Source organism: Podarcis muralis, chromosome 2 (genome assembly GCF_964188315.1).
Source record: "Podarcis muralis chromosome 2, rPodMur119.hap1.1, whole genome shotgun sequence".
NCBI classification, from domain to species: domain Eukaryota; kingdom Metazoa; phylum Chordata; class Lepidosauria; order Squamata; family Lacertidae; genus Podarcis; species Podarcis muralis.
The window spans coordinates 114,593,869-114,610,680 of record NC_135656.1 but is presented as its reverse complement, the minus strand read 5'-3'; the positions used below and the strand labels follow the sequence as shown (position 1 = coordinate 114,610,680).

Below are 16,812 nucleotides of genomic sequence, written 5' to 3'. Positions count from 1 at the left end.
CAGCTCTCTTTCCTCCCTTCTCTCCTCCCCATCCAGCGGCTACTTATCCTGGACCCCCTCGCAAAGCCCCTTCCCTCCTTCCCCGCCATTGGCTTTGCACTCACCTGAAATCCCGGGCAGCGGGGGTGGGAATGGGAGCCCCCGCGTGGGAGGCAGGGAGTGAGGGCGTTTAATTAGGAGGCTTGATTAGGAAGCAGCCCCCTCCTCCGCCTCCATATGACGCAGCCCCGCTTCCCGCCTCCTTCCCTCCCTCCTTCCTTTGCAAGCCCCAATTTTCTCTGCTGGTGAAGCCGGAAGTGGAGGCAACTCTGAGGAGGAAGAAGTTTGTTTCCACGCTCAGCCTCTTGTCTGTTATTTTATAATTGGGGGAAGGAAAACCTTGTAGCACCCAAGCAATGGGGAGACGAGGGAGGGAACGTGTGCATAGGGAATATAAGCTCATTCTTTGCCCCAGCTGGACTGTGCCTGCTTTGGCTCTCAGCTCTTGCAAGAATATATTGTCGTCACTGCTTCACCAGTTTTGTTCAGATTGCATTATAAGGAGCAAGTTCAAGGGTCTTGTTATAGGAAAATCCTTGGGCTCACCTGGATTACCAAACAAAGACGCCAGCCAGGAATATAGGAGCAAAACAGCAGCCAGGAGGCCTGATCTTTATTTTTAAAAAACTATTGCAACAGGACTTCCACCTACCACCAGGAAGGAAGCCCAGAACAAAGGATGACTCCCACTTTGATCAGTTTTACAGAGATACCTACAACACCCCTAAAATTACATCATGGATACATTACAAATTACATCACAAATTGGGAGGGTCTGGCGACAGAAACCTGAGCATCAGGGCTTCCCCCACCCTTCGACTGACCTCCACCATACACTCATCAAGTGATGCAAAAGAGATATTTACATGTCCCTGTTTCCCAGTCAAGTTAATCACACCCTTTTGTCTTGATCTGGGTTTGCTATCGTTTCTGGAATGGCTACCTGTCGCACACTCAGGTATTAGGATGCCAGAGATTATTACTCAGGCAAAGGAGCTGCTGAGTACATGGCCTCACACTTTAGGGATTATGGCTGCCCTCACTCATGTCCCAAGCTCCTCCCTTGGCAGCCATTTCCTTCCTGAACAGAACAACGTTGGAATGGTGTAAATCCAACACTCGAGTGATTCTATATGAATTTCTGAAGATTTCCCAGTGAGCCAGTAAATAGATACATTTATCAGTGAATTGTTATGTGCAATAGAGGCCCTTTGAATAGGTAGGAAAAACTAATGATGTGTTTTGTGGGGACATTTGCAGAAGTGATTGTGTTGATTTTGGTAATCAGTGTGTGTGTTTATGATGTCTGCTGAAGGGGCAGGCCCCCCATCTCCTGGACAGAAGTCTCCCTGTTTACATTATAGGGAGGGAACACACTCTCTCTGGCTTATTGCACATTCATTACACACAGTGTCTTTTGCAGTGTCCTTTATTCTCCTCACAGACACAGGAACATTGAACAGGGGGGCCACTAGGGGGCGCATCAGAAGATGGCTGACAATAACATCTCTCCGACCCACACGAGGTAATTTGGAGGCTATGATGGGAGTAATTAGCCTCCCTACCCCACCCCCAGGATGGTAGGGGGGACTGCCTTGCCTGCTGTGCCCTATACCACCCCCAAATTTGTGGGGATTGGGGCACTAGGCACAAAGCCCTCCTGTGGGATTCCGGTGCTCCTGGACGCCGTCCTTGATCCGTGCCACTAGCTGCAAGAACTTCAAAAGAAACAATTTGGATGAAGGAATGCACATATCTCAAGGAAGAAGGGGGAGTAAAGACTGCTAACAGAAGAGATCTCTGATAAAATAAGACGAGTCGGAGGAAAAAGAGAAATCATGAGAAGATACGCCAAGACTCAGTATGGCAAATGACTGATGGGGGAGGGGGAAAAAACTTTCCTTTCTTTCCTTATGTGATTAAACAAGAATCCCCTCCCCTCACGAGTCAGAAATGTCGTTTTAAGGACTTAAGCTGTGGATTTAAGGCTGTGTGGAGATAAACTTTCGAACCAAAGCATGTTTTAAGAAGAGCGTGGAATGTATAAGAGCTTTGGAATGATGCAGTTAAAAATGCCGTCGCCATATTGGGAAGTTCTGTCGGAGGACTTAAGTCTGAGAGGAGAAATAGAGCTGTTTTTATATTGTGGGTGAAACTCCTCAGTGGGACTTAAGAGCGACAGTTTTGCGAGATTAATGATGGAAAGAGCGATGTTATCTATGAAGGCGATGATATATGGAAACCATCTCGATTTGACGATTGGAAGAACACGGAAAAATTCACACAGGATTATTATTGGTGTTTATCGGCTTAAGGAGACTATCAGAAGAGATCATAAAGAAAAAAGAGAAAATATATGAACAAGATGTGATGTGGAAACAGCAAGATAAGACTGGATAGAATTATGAACTCTGTTTGGATTGATTTGGACTGATTTGGACATTAACGCAGTAGCAAGAAGATGATCAGAATCTCCCTTCAGATCTTGAAATATGGGTCCCCCCAACAAAATTTAAAATTCGGCTTTGTAATTCGGAATTTATGTGATGTGATTTAATTTGATTTGATTGGCCGGTTAATAAAAATTATTTTTAAAAAAGGAACATTGAACAGGGACTTGCAGCAGCAGCAGCTGCCGGACAGACTAACTAACTGCCAAATAATTCCTCACATGCAACCCCTCCCATGAATCTTTTTGGGGGAACCATGTACTTTCAATACGTGCTGAATGTACACTATGGATGTGAAATAAATATTCTTCGTGGGAAGTACTGAGAGAAAGTGGAGGGCAATTTTAATTTGTAAGTACAGAGGTGGAGTTCATTGCTTCATTTTCTGTCATGAAAAATAAAGCAATAAATTTTAAAAGCAACCCCTTTTTTCAGTGCTTGCTTTTAAAGCAATAAAGGTGCAGGTACTCACCATGTAATTGTTATAGTAAGTGCCATACTTTGAACAGTTGGGGAATGTTGTGGATCTTTGAGTACCCCCGGAAAAAGCCCCTTTTTTCCCAAACACCATAATTGTACGGGGGGTGGAAGACGATTGGCTCTGTCCAGTAATACCTGTATGCAGCTGTTATACTAAAAATACTGCTCCCTTTCCCTTATGGATACTCCCTTATGGAGTATCTAAAAGCCCATATAGAGTCCTTAAGTAGCAAGCTGGTCTCTGACCGTAATAATAATATATTATTATTATTATTATTATTATTATTAATAATAATAATAATAATAATAATAACAACAGGCCAGCCAGAGAATATTGAGAAGCAAAGCAGCTAGCAAGCATGATCTTTATCAAACTGTTGTAACAGGGTCCCCCACTCCCCACATGCAGGGAGGGAGGAGAGGAACCTAGAACAATGGTGTGCAAGCTGTTATATAGACATTTGAAAATTGCCTCCTCTGTAGCTCAAGACCACCCCCCAAAACATCATACATACATCACAGAATGGGTGGTCTACAGCAGAAAACCTGTCTGCCAGGATACCTGATAATGGTCATTGATTGCTTTTACCTGGGCATCCTGGCCATTTTTGGTGATGGTTAATACTTTAGTTCCTGAATCCAGGTCACAGGCTCACCCTTTTCATACACAGATATGCTCTTAAGACAGGATTTGTGAGCAAAGAGACAATGGGGAGGCTTTCCCATTTCCTTCCTCCTTGCAGAGAAACATTTGAAGTCAACTTGCAAGAGACAAAATGGTTTCAGGATTGCTCACCTGTACTATTTCAGACACTTCGTTTATGTACTTATGTATGTGTTTGCCTTGTAAATTTATGAACATATGAGATATATATATCTATATATCTATATATATGACCTTAGAATTCCTATTGTAGCACCCTGCTTGTGGTTAACGCTTAGCTGGAATGAAATATTCAACGCAGCAATAGAGAAATTAAAATAATAATTTATTTGTCAGACAAATAAACGAGAGACACAGTGGTATATGGTTACCAAAGCTCTGCCCTTCCAGCCCTGATGGCCAGCACTTATATTCCCTCAGCCCAGCCCCCTTGCTCCTCCTTTGGCTGTCTCTGTCCAATCAGCCTGGTTGAAATTCCTATTGGCTGTTTGCTAGAACCAATCATAAAGGATACACCCATTTCCTATTACCTTTTATGGGAGGCAAAGAGCTATATTTCCTTCTATCCATAAATGGCAGACAAGTAGCCATATATCTTACATTTGCCTCGACCCGGCACCTTAATTACCAGATAACCTTTGGCCCCTGCTGCCCTATTCACTGCAAAACCATCTGTTTCAGGATTGCTCACCTGTACTATTTCAGACACTTCGTTTATGTATGTGTTTGCCTTGTAAAGTTATGAACATATGAGATATATATATCTATATATCTATATATATATGACCTTAGAATTCCTATAACACAACCATGTACACAAGAACTCTGTAGCAATGATGCCACAAGCACATGGGGTCTCCCAGGGATCTTCCCCAGAGGGAGTCAATTGCTCTGTAAAAAGAAGGAATCTGACACCAAGATCAGGCAAAACCACAAGTAGTTTTCAAAACACCGCTGCACAGCCAACTCACCAGCTCTTGCTGTAAATAGAGGGTCTTTATATGATACCTGGGGGCCCTGCAACACAGCCGCTCAGAACAGAAAAGGGAGGGTGTGTGGAGGGGGGTGTCGCCCAGAAGAGAAGCGGCTCTGGCCCAGCAGAAGCCCACCCTCCCCTCCCTCTCGGCAGCCTGACCAAGAGGTAAAGTTGAGGTTGAGGGCAGTGCGCAACGTGAGGGAAGGCAAGAGGGTGCATGCGTCTCTCTATCTCTGTTACTACACGATCCAAAGATTGCACCAAAAACCAATAATAAAGTTCCGAACGTCTCAGTTCTGCGCCGTAGCATATCTGTTCCTTTCTGAGACACACTCCCAGGGTTCTGGGGTGTGCGAAGCCTTGATTCCCTGTTTTTAACTCCGCTACCGAATGCAGCGAGCGGTTCCTTCTGCAAGATGCGTGTTCTCCGCTCTCCCGTCCTGGAGGGGGAAGACGGTTTCGGTAGCAGAGTTAAAAACAGGGAAACAAGGCTTCATACACCTGGGAGGGTGTCTCAGAACGGAACCACTCGCTGCGGCGGCAGGAGCAGTGAGCCAGTTGAGGGCAGGAGAGGGGCTGCCTTAAATGGCGGCCGTCGAGCAACCATGCTGGCACAAACAAAGCCCAGGCCCTTTCCTCTCGGCTCGAGGAGGAGGGAGGGAGGAGGAAAGAAATCTGCAACCAATCAGAGGGAAACAATGCTGCCTGCACCAGTCAAAGTCTAGCCCCCTTCCTCCGCAGGGCGGGGAGAAGCCAGAAGCCAGGAGAAGGGATGGAGGTGTGCCGCCATCAGGAAGAGAGAGAATAAAGTGGTGCAGCCTGAACTATATGAATCAGAACCATGAGGCAATTTCTGGACCATCTGCGGGCCGGATCCAGAACCCATTTGGGCCGGAACCAGCCCGTGGGCCTTAGGTTGCGGACCTCTGTCCAGAGACTTGACAGCCATCTTCACTTCACTCCTCAGTCCCTTTCACTCATCTCCCCTAGCCCTAATTCTTTCACACATTCCTTTAAAACATTTCTGTGAACTAAGAAAACCACACCCTCACTGGTCACCTTCCACAGGTCAAAAGCCAATGCAGAAAATATTTAATAAAAACAGCTCCAAGCAGGTACACAAGAGCATAGAAAAAAGGAGATGAGTTTTAAAAGCAATCCCAAATGAACATTTAACACAGAGACCTTTTCATTCAGCTGGAAAATGCTATCAGTAAAAAGCTCTTCAATAGATTATGCAAAGTTCAAGTAATGAGCGCCTGGAATGCTGACCTACAAGACAAGGGCAGCCCATCATTTTGGCAGTGAAAGGCGGACCTGAAAACTCAACAGATTCAACACACACCTTGAGCATTGCAGATTCACACTCTCTCCCTGTTTATCTAGCAAAAAGTTGCCACTTACTTTGTACATTTAGTATATGTGACCTTTATTACTTTAATACATATATATGTGTATACAAATTTAAGTACAAACACTAAAACATCATTCCATGCATTTACAACTGATTTCCCCCTTTATGAGTTTCTTGGTGTAAGTAGTGAACCCTGAGTGGAAAACTCTATACATTTATATCATTTCCCCCATGTGAATTTACTAATGAATATTAAGGTCTCCACTCCCTCTGAAACCCTTTCCACAGTCAATACACCTGTGGTTTTCATTGTGTATGAGTTAGCTGATGTCTTCTAAGGCGTCCATTTTTACTGAAGATCATTCCACACTCCATACATTTAAATGGCTTCTCCCCTATGTGAGTTCGTTGATGTATTCTAAGTTTCAAACCTTCACTGAAGCTTTTTCCACATTCAATACATTTAAATGGTTTCTCCCCTGTGTGAGTTCGTTGATGTAGTCTAAGAGATCCACTTCGACTGAAGCTCTTTCCACAATCCACACATTCAAATGGTTTCTCCCCCGTGTGAGTTCGTTGATGTATTCTAAGATATCCACTTTCACTGAAGCTCTTTCTACATTCAATACATTTAAAGGGTTTCTCCCCCGTGTGAGTTCGTTGATGTATTCTAAGTGTTCCATTCCTACTGAAGCTTTTTCCACATTCAATACATTCAAATGGTTTTTCCTCTGTGTGTGTTCGCTGATGTATTCGAAGTTGTCCATATTGACTGAAGCTCTTTCTACATTCAGTACATTCAAATGGTTTATCTGTATGTATTCGTTGATGTATTCTAAGTGATCCACTACGACTGAAGCTCTTTCCACATTCAATACATTTAAATGGTTTCTCCCCTGTGTGAGTTCGTTGGTGTCTTCTAAGTGCTCCACTTTCACTGAAGCTCTTACCACATTCAGTACATTCAAATGGTTTCTCCCCCGTATGAGTTCGTTGATGTATTCTAAGATATCCACTTTGACTGAAGCTCTTACCGCACTCCATACATTTAAATAGTTTCTCCCCCGTGTGAGTTCGTTGATGTATTCTAAGATATCGACTTCCACTGAAGCTTTTTCCACATTCAATACATTCAAATGGTTTCTCCCCTGTATGACTTTGTTGATGTATTCTAAGATATCCGCTTCGACTGAAGCTCTTTCCACAATCCATACATTCAAATGGTTTCTCCCCGGTGTGAGTCTGTTGATGTAATCTAAGTGCCCAACTTCGACTGAAGCTCTTATCGCACTCCCTACATTCAAATGGTTTCTCCCCTGTGTGAGTTCGTTGGTGTATTCTAAGTGCTTCATCTTTACTGAAGCTCTTTCTACATTCAATACATTTAAATGGTTTCTTCATGTGAATTCGTTGATGTTTTCTAAGTCTATCACTTCGACTGAAGCTCTTTCCACAATCCATGCATTTAAATGGTTTCTCCCCCGTGTGAGTTCGTTCATGTCTTCTAAGTGCCCCACTTCGAGTGTAGCTCTTTCCACATTCCATACATTCAAATGGTTTCTCCCTTGTGTGAGTTCGTTGATGTATTCTAAGTGCTTGACTATGACTAAAGTTCATTCCACACTTCATACATTTGAATAGTTTCTCTCCTTTGTGAGTTTGTTGATGTATCCTCAGACTTCCACTGTGATAAAAGCACATCCCACATTCCATACATTTAAACTGTTTCTTTGTTCTTCCCAATGAATTCACAGGTGGCTCCATAGAATTCTGACTTTTATCTTCCTCACCTGTTTGGGAGTCTGGGGGCAAAGAGAATCCTGTTAGACTTTCAAGAAAGACAAAAAGGGAACTGAACACCTGTCAATCCCAATCTGCACCTTCTCTCATTGTAACATCCTCATTCTCCACTGTCCTCTCTAGGTTCCATATTTTTTGGAAAGCAGATGAGATAATGGCAGAAGCAACACATGATCACTCCATTCACACTTAATAAAGCACCATTGTTTTATAATACATATCTATGGTGGTACTGGCTTATTAGACACATCTATTTTTTCTTTCTGAAGTGAAGAAATGATCTCAGGCTCAAGTAACAGTGTCTCCATTGTGAAATAAGTAAAACTTAAGTGCTACATGTAACTGAAATTTTTTTGCAATATATTGGAACCTAAGAAGAGCCTGCTGGATCAGGCAAAGGCCCACCTAGTCCAGCATCCTCTTCTCACAGAGGCCAACCAGATGCCTGTGGGAAACCGGCAAGCAGGATTGGAGCACAAGAGTCTTCTCTGCCTTCCTGTGCTTTCCAGAAACTAGTATCAAGAAGGATTATTGCCTAGGACCGTGAGGGCAGAGCAGAGACGTCAGTCTTATCCTTTTTTTCAAGCTATCCAAGTTGCTGTCCGTCACTGTCTCCTGTAGGATAGATTCCATAGATGAACTATGCTTCTGTTGATTCATCTTTGCAGCCCTTAAAGGCTGATAGATGTATATGGCCTAAGCTTTTGTGGGCTGCCGTCAGACAAAGTGGAATTTTGAGCAGGATACATGGTGCCACTATAAACTTCTGAGTCTCTTTGTTGGCTTTGTGTACTTATTTTGAAATTTGTACCAAGGCTGTACCATAGTATCTCCATGTAAGCTTAGGGACGGACAAAATTACAGGGTGGTATAAATTATTATCCCACTCACTCTAACACACAATCCCAGTCTGAAAGATTGGCAAGTTTACACTATTTGCTTCTTCTTTTTTTATGGCGATCATTAGTAACTGAGTGGGACGCGAGTGGCGCTGTGGGTAAAAGCCTCAGCACCTAGGGCTTGCCGATCGAAAGGTCGGCGATTCGAATCCCCGTGGCGGGGTGCGCTCCCGTTGCTCGGTCCCAGCGCCTGCCAACCTAGCAGTTTGAAAGCACCCCCGGGTGCAAGTAGATAAATAGGGACCGCTTACTGGCGGGAAGGTAAACGGCGTTTCCGTGTGCTGCGCTGGCTCGCCAGATGCAGCTTTGTCCTGCTGGCCACGTGACCCGGAAGTGTCTCCGGACAGCGCTGGCCCTCGGCCTCTTGAGTGAGATGGGCACACAACCCTAGAGTCTGTCAAGACTGGCCCGTACGGGCAGGGGTACCTTTACCTTTATAGTAACCGAGTAAATAATACTGACCACTGTTGGTCTTCATATGTCCAATCCTAAGTGTAGAGTCTCCAGCCACAGGAATTGTGTATCATGACAACGGGTCCTTTGTCCCCTAAGCCCACCAAACTGGGGAGGTGCTTACATTTATTGTATTTTGATGCTGATGGAATGTATCTCTCTGTCCCTGTCTACAACAAATAAAAGTATCAGAAACGATTTAAATACATTAATTATAAATAATTATGGGAAGCATTTCCATCCCCCTTCACCGATTTTTCAGGATTGGTGTGCAACATCATTATCATCAATTATTCCCACCGTGGAAATAACACCTAAGATTTCACCTAAGAAAATCTGCACCCAGTACTTTACGAAAAGGATTCAAGAAACAAAGAGCTGCTTTGGAGAAGGCCTCACAACTTCCTTCTTCCTGTCAGGAACTTCCTTCCATTTGTCTCCTCTCCATCTTTTCCTCTTTCTCCCTCCACCATCCATCTATCCCTGTCCCCATCTCCTCTCCCCGGAACTCACCAGATTTCTCCAAGGGTCCTGGGAGGGAATGCTCAGAGGTTGTGGGGAGGGATGCGGGAGACAGCCTGACCAGGTCAACCGTCCATCTTCCTCCTTCCATCCTGGCCAGGGTTGCAGGTTCAGTCTCAGCTAGGTTTGCAGCTTCAGCTTCCTGAGGAGCGCAGAATCCAGAGCAAGTTGCAGCTTCCTGGGAGGGAGGGAAGAAGAAGCCAAGGGAGTCTCAGAGCCCTTTCAGGAATTCTCCTGCCCAAGACATTCTGCTGCCCCTGGAGAAGCCCCAATTGGGCACCCCCTTCCCAAGAGCTTTCACCCATTTTCAAACACCTTTGGCAATTCCTTTCACCTGCCTGTCCCACCTCCCTTCCTAAGGCTGGAATGGTATGCACAATAGTAGCCTGAGAGTAGATCCCATAGAACTTAAGAGTTAATTTGCAAAGGACTGCTCTGAATACATGGGTGGCCCTTGCATGGAGAAGAAGGAAACCCCTTGCTTGCATCTGGACCCCCTGGGAGAGGCAGTGGATCCGCCCACTGCTCCCTCTGCCCTCGCTGTCTCCTCCTCTGTCCTCCTGCCCTGCAAACACCCTTTTCTCTTGTTCCTCAAGGGAGAGAGGCAGCTGAGGGAAAGAGCCTTCAAACCCATCCATTTCCTCCTCTGCTCCCTCTCCTGTCCTTTTGGGAAACAGGAGCTTTGGTCAGGAGTAAACAACTTAGATGGCAAGTTTGCAAGATAAGCACTTTAAAGCACTGCTTGTTCCTACTATGTGTGTGTCTGTGTGTGTTTGGACGTAGAGGACAACATACATGTTTACACCACGTGATTCCTTAAAGAGGGCAATTCTTTAAAACTGAAGGCCATTTCTACGAAATGGAAGACTTCTGAAGGCAGCCTTTTACAAGGAAATTTTTGATGGTTTTTATTTTGTTGGAAGCTACCTAGATGGGCTGAGGCAACCCAGTCAGATAGGGAGGATGCAAGTAATAATAATAATAATAATAATAATAATAATATTCCTAAGCCTGTCCTGGGACACGAGTGGCGCTGTGAGTTAAACCACAGAGCCTAGGACTTGCCGATGAGAAGGCTGGCAGTTCAAATCCCCGAGACGGGGTGAGCTCCCATTGCTTGGTCCCTGCTCCTGCCAACCTAGCAGTTCGAAAGCACGTCAAAGTGCAAGTAGATAAATAGGTACAGCTCCGGCAGGAAGGTAAACGGCGTTTCCATGCACCGCTCTGGTTCGCAAGAAGCAGCTTAGTCATGCTGGCCATATGACCCGGAAGCTGTACGCCGGCACCCTCGGCCAGTAAAGCGAGATGAGCGCCACAACCCCAGAGTCGGTCACGACTGGACCTAATGGTCAGGGGTCCCTTTACCTTTTTAAGCCTGTCCTGCTAGGCATGCTGATCAGAGACTCTGTCCAAACAACCCCTTTGAACGCAACAGGGCTTCCTATTTTTACTGCTTTCAGTGGGATCAGTCAAACCACGAAGCCACTGATCAGAGTTTCCTGCACAGTTTTAAAGGGAAGTTTTCCTTCTGCCCATAACTGTTGCATTATGGGGAAGCCTTGCTCCTTTTCTCTTGCATTCTGGGAAGTCTTGCTTATAATCTTTTCCCTGCTTCTGCACACACTGTGCAAACCTGTTCCAAACAACAAGACATTCCTTCCTTGTTCAGTCATCCTAAGTTCATGGAAAACAACATGACCTGCTCTTCATGCCTAGCTGACCACATCTACAGAACTTGATTATTGTATTCTTTCATGTTATGATCAATCATTAGTAATTGTTTTATGCCATATCAATCTCTTGTTATAATTTAATTAGGAGGCTTCATGCCTGTCTAGTTCCAGCTCCGTTTCTCAGCCTTTAATCTATTAGTGATAAATGATCATATGTAATTCCCACCTCTCACATGTAATCCCCGCCTTGTACTTATGTTAACCAATCAGCAACAAGTTTCTTTGTGTATGCATCAACCAATCAGCCACAGGCCCACCTGTGGCAATGTTTGTAATATTCAATAAAAGAGGCTCACGGGGTCCGCCCTGGCAGACGCCTCATGTTACACCTGCCTCTCTCGTCTGTCGTGGATTCATTCCTACACAGTTTGAAGTTAGCTTAATATCCCAGCTTATTCCAAAGCTGGCAGCCGTAGTTTCCTGGTTTGAGCAAAATGGAAAGTTTGTTAGTTATGGCTTCATCACAGTTCCCCATCAGGGCCGGCCCAATCATGAGGTAAGCTGGGACAATTAGGTCAGGAGGCAGATGCAGGGAGATATGGGACCAGCACATTCCCAGCTCCCCTGTTTGTTAGCCTCGCTGCCAGTGCAGGACCACAGCTGGTAAAGTTGTGCAACTACCCATGCAGAGTCCTTTTCTTTTCCCCTCTCTCACTAAACGTTGGGTGGGAGTCCTTCCTGGAGTGATGCATTCTGGTTGTGGGGGCCAGGAGACTGTGGTGGCGGCTATAGTTTTTTGTTTTAAACTTGGGTCAACTTAGGCTTTAGCATAACTTTGCTGCAGCAATGCATTACAAACTGTTCCTATTTTTAACCCAGCTTTTCAGGCTGTGATTCAGTCATCTGAACCTGGCCATTATCTTAATAGATCTTGCAACAACCTTGCAAGGTAGGCCAGTCTTATTCTATTTGCACTGCACATGGCTGTGCTGAGGCTGCAAGTCGTGCCAAGATTTCTACCCCAGTGGGGAAATGGAGGAAATTTAAAGGAGGAAAAAGGGGGTTGGTGGAAGGACCCCTCTTCTGACATAGCTTCTGCTCTGATGAAATTCCGAGTCCCCTGTGGTTGCTTTATTAAAGTAACAACATCAGGAGACATGATCGCAAACCTCCCATGTGTAAGAAAGTTTGGTCTAGCAAGCCTTTTTAAAGTGGATTAGAGTGGAAGTGCAGGGAGGAGGAATATTCACCACCATAGCTAAACAGAACCTCCATGTCTAGAGGCACTGGACCTGTGACCTCCAGGTCCTGGAAACCCAGGTGAGAGGAGGGCACTTACCTTTCCCAGAAGCCCCTCAGTGTCTGGGAGCAGGGTCTGGTCTGTCCCCCCTGCTCTCCCACTGGGCCACCGACTGGCATCTGCAGCTCCCCTGAAGGAGAGGACACCATCCCCGGAGTGGGGAGGACTGGGAGCCTGTGGGGTTTCGCACCCTGAACGAGGGGGCTGCATCGTCTTCAGGAAATCCTGCTTCTGGGCCTCCCAGTGTTGCTGCGACTGGCCCTCCTCTTCCTCCTGCTTAATCTGACATAAATCTGCCCGAGGCAGAAGATCCCTGATGGTCCCAACTTGGCCGGCAGGAGGTTTCTTTCCTTTGCACTCCAGTCTCTCCCTTTGAATGGGTCTCCTGGGTCCCGGCTCTTCAATTTTTACGTCACCCTCCTGGAAAAGAAATAAACACAAAGTAAAATAAAACCCAAGAATAAAAACAAAAGCACATTTTTTAACCATTTGCCAGTTTTTGAAATATATTATTACTCTTTCTATTTCTGATGTTCAGGCTGTGAATAACAATCATCATGTCACCCAAACAGCTCCTCCCAGGGACGAGGGGAAGTTATCCAAAGACTGGGGGAAACATCAAGGTTTATGGAAGTACAAATAATATTTGGGGGGGGGGGGGAAACCAAGGCAGTGGAAGGAAATCCAAAAACAACCCAGTGAGAGGACTGAGCATGTTCAGTGGACAGGGAATGCTGATCCTGGCTGCAGCTTCTAGCATGTTGGAAAGGCAGCAACAGATCTTTGTATATGATTAAGGCTGCAACAGACCCAGCTAACATTTAAAGTACATGACTTCACCCAAGAAATCCTGCCAGCTGCAGTTTGTTAGGGGTGTTGAGAACTCTAGCAATAAACTACAGGTCCCGTGGTTCTCTGGGGGAAGCCACGTGCTTTAAATGTATGGTATCTGCACAGCCCAAGAAACTGACAAAAGGAATATTGACCAACAAAATCAAAGAACTCACTCCAAAATATTTTAAATTTGATGGTCACAAACTCTCTTGACTGAAGACATTCTAACTGGCAGTCCATTGGCTGCATATGTCTTGCCAAGCCTCAGGGTGTGTCCTGCTAGTCCCTGCCTTTTCCATCTCCTGATCTGATCATAGGATGAAGATCTAAAATATATTGGAAAAAATATATTGGAAAGGAAGACACCTTGGTGGATTTCACCAATAGAGGTGTTAACTATAAAAAAAAAATAATGGAAGGGAAAAATGCCACCTATGAAGAACTAATTTGGAAGACAGATCAAGGGATTAAACTTAGACCATATGAAGAGATCAAAAATCTATTTACTGGGTGGTTGCAATACCACCAAGTAAATGACCTGCTAAAAGAAGACAAAAATAAAGTAGGATTTGAAGATAAAAAATCTAAATTTAATGTGGAGGTTATAGAAGGTAAGAACAAAACACTGTCAAGGATGTATGATATTTTGCTGGAGTGGTATACAAAAGATGAGGAGGTGAATGAGGCCATGACTAAGTGGGCGATAGACATTGGATATAACATCGACTTTGAGAGGTGGTTGGAACTATGGAACAAGAATATGAGATTTACGGCATGCACGGCACTAAAGGAAAACCTGTGGAAAATGATCTACAGGTGGTACCATACACCAGTGAAATTAGCGAAGATTTATAAGTTGAAGGAAAAAAGATGCTGGAAATGTAGAGAGGTAGAAGGTGACCTCTACCATATGTGGTGGTCATGTTGCAAAGTGAGAGGCTTTTGGGAATTGGTCTATAATGAACTTTAAAAAATCCTGAAATATACATTTCCCAAAAAGCCAGAAGCTTTTTTGTTAGGAATGGTCGGTAAAGAAATAAAAAAAGAAGATAAGATATTGTTTCTATATGCCACGACAGCTGCAAGAACTATGTTAGCACAAAATTGGAAATTAGAAGTAATACCCAACATAAGTGAGTGGCAGGTTAAAATGATAAACTATGCTGAGCTTGATAGAATATCAGGAAGATTAAGGGACCAAGATGAACAGAAATTTCATGACAATTGGAAGAAATATTTAATGTATATGGAATCTAAAGCTCAGGTGACACTGGCGGGGTTGAAATAACTCTAACAGCGGGAAAGGCCTATGTAAAAGAGTTAAAAAGTACGTGACTATATAATTTATTCGATACTTACCAAAGGAGTGGAGGGAAGTCCAAGGCTCAGTTGAGACTAACTCAGTTATGTATTTTATTTATGATTTGTGAAGTGGATATAATTTGTATAAGGTATGTGGTGGATTTTTTGTTTATGTTTTTCCTGTATATATGTGCAAATATGAATATAAATTTATGGAAAAAAAGAAGAAGATCTCTGTCTGTCCTGGAGAGAAAGATGCCTAAGGGCCCTTAGAGAGATCTTTTCAACTCCAATTTCAGCACAAACCAGCACAGTGCTGAAATGGGGTAAAAGCCCTGATCTGGAAATAAATGATCCCTCTGGCTGCTCTTTAAAGAGGATTTCTAAAAAACAATCTGAAGGGTCTTTTTTCCACAGATCTCACTGCTAATTCAGCAGAGTCTTCTTGTGCTCTTATTTCTCCTCCACCTCAGCACTGGGGTTGGAAGGTCTAAACATGTTGTTTGTGTTTGCAAGACTTGTATGTATGCTAGATGGCATGTCTGGTGAGTGTGGGCAGCACCTCTGGCGTGTGTGCATGTGACTTTATGGTCTGCTTCTCTTTTCTGTGTGCGCATGCATGTGCATACATTGGCCACAAAGCTCACTGGAATGTGGCCTCCAGAATCAATGCAGCTTTAAGCCCATAAATGTTTCGTTCCTCTTCCTTTATCAGAACGAAAAATCAGATCTGGGACTATCAGGAGGAGAGAACTCCTGGATCTACAGAGTTAATGTTCTCAACATCCTATGGACACAAACTGCAACGAGATTTCTCTCTAATTACTTTGATATTTTTTTCCTTAAAAATATGAAGCAGTATAGAAATGAAAGGAGTAATAATCTGAACATGAATAGCTAATTTCAATTTCGCCTTCCTCAGTCTTTAACAATACTGTCTTCAATGTTTTTATTATCATTAATTCATTTCCATATGCCACACTTCTTAAGAATCCTCCTTTCCTCTGCATTCTCAAAACTGTCACCCACTTCAACCCTCAGCCTTCATCTGAAAACTCAGCTGTATTACTGGGGAAGGAGGAAGATAAAACCTTTAACGAAACAAGCTTAAGGCTCTCTCACTTATTTACATGCAGACACAAGAGGTCACAAGCTTTGATAGCTTGGGAAAAGATCAGATGCGTTCTCCGGGGAAAAGATCTATTAGCTGTTTTATTAGCTATGACAGATCAACAGTGCCTCCATGTCTAGGCACAGTGTACCTTGATTTGGGGTAGGCAAAAGAAGCCATTTCCTTGCTAAATGAATCAGATAGACATCATTGCCACAAGATGCGGTGATGGTGGTGGCTAAGAGGGCTGTATATTGTCTCCCTGCTTATTTAACATATGCAGAATACATCATGCAAAAGGCTGGGCTGGATGAATCCGAAACTGGAATTAAGATTGCCGGAAGAAATATCAACAACCTCAGATATGCAGGTGACATAACCTTGACGGCAGAAAGTGAGGAGGAATTAAAGAACCTTTTATTGATGGTAAAAGAGGAGAGCGGAAAATATGGTCTGAAGCCCTCCTGCAGATGCCCTGCCCCTCAGCTGCGCCCCTTCCCCTTCCTGCCCGGTTGGGGGGCACCGTGCAGCCTCTGGCTGGGCTCGGGGCCTGATCCTGCCAGGCGCGCGTGCTCTCCTCCTCCTCCCCCCCCCCCCGCCTCATGCACCTCGGACTCCTAGCTCCGTCCCTGCACAGGAATCCGGCTCCTCTCCGGGGAAACTCGCCAGGCCGCGGGCCGCTGCTCCTCCGCTCTCCTCGGCGGGGGACAGGAAAGTGCAGCCGCTCTCGAGTCCCCCTGGCTGGCCCCGTTTCCTGCCTCTTTGGGCATCGGAGCTCGCTGGCTGTGGGTTGGGCCCTGGGAGGCTGCGAGGCTGGATGCGCCCCCTTGCAAGGCGAGGGCTGCGAGACCGCCCTGCTGCTTCCCCTGCCCTCGTATTTGCAGCCCGCTGCTTCTGATCCTGGAGGTTCCGCTCTTAGATGTCGGGGCAAATCGATTAACCCTATGAGATCCGG

The 16,812-nt window shown here is 44.8% G+C and overlaps 2 protein-coding genes across 2 annotated transcripts in view; one reads left to right on the top strand and one right to left on the bottom strand.

The window, feature by feature from the left end:
• The window catches only part of LOC114592137 (uncharacterized), a 61,523-nt gene extending 44,910 nt beyond the window's left edge, over window positions 1-16,613 (bottom strand). The window contains 4 exon segments of the mRNA XM_077923031.1: window positions 6,333-7,765; window positions 9,629-9,815; window positions 12,650-13,030; window positions 16,466-16,613. Of these exon segments, the coding sequence (XP_077779157.1) occupies window positions 6,333-7,765; window positions 9,629-9,815; window positions 12,650-12,820 (1,791 nt within the window). The 5' untranslated portion in view covers window positions 12,821-13,030; window positions 16,466-16,613.
• Window positions 1-16,812, top strand: part of LOC114592429 (tripartite motif-containing protein 10-like) — a 647,260-nt gene that overhangs the window by 498,484 nt on the left and 131,964 nt on the right. The gene's annotated exons all lie outside the window — the stretch shown is intronic.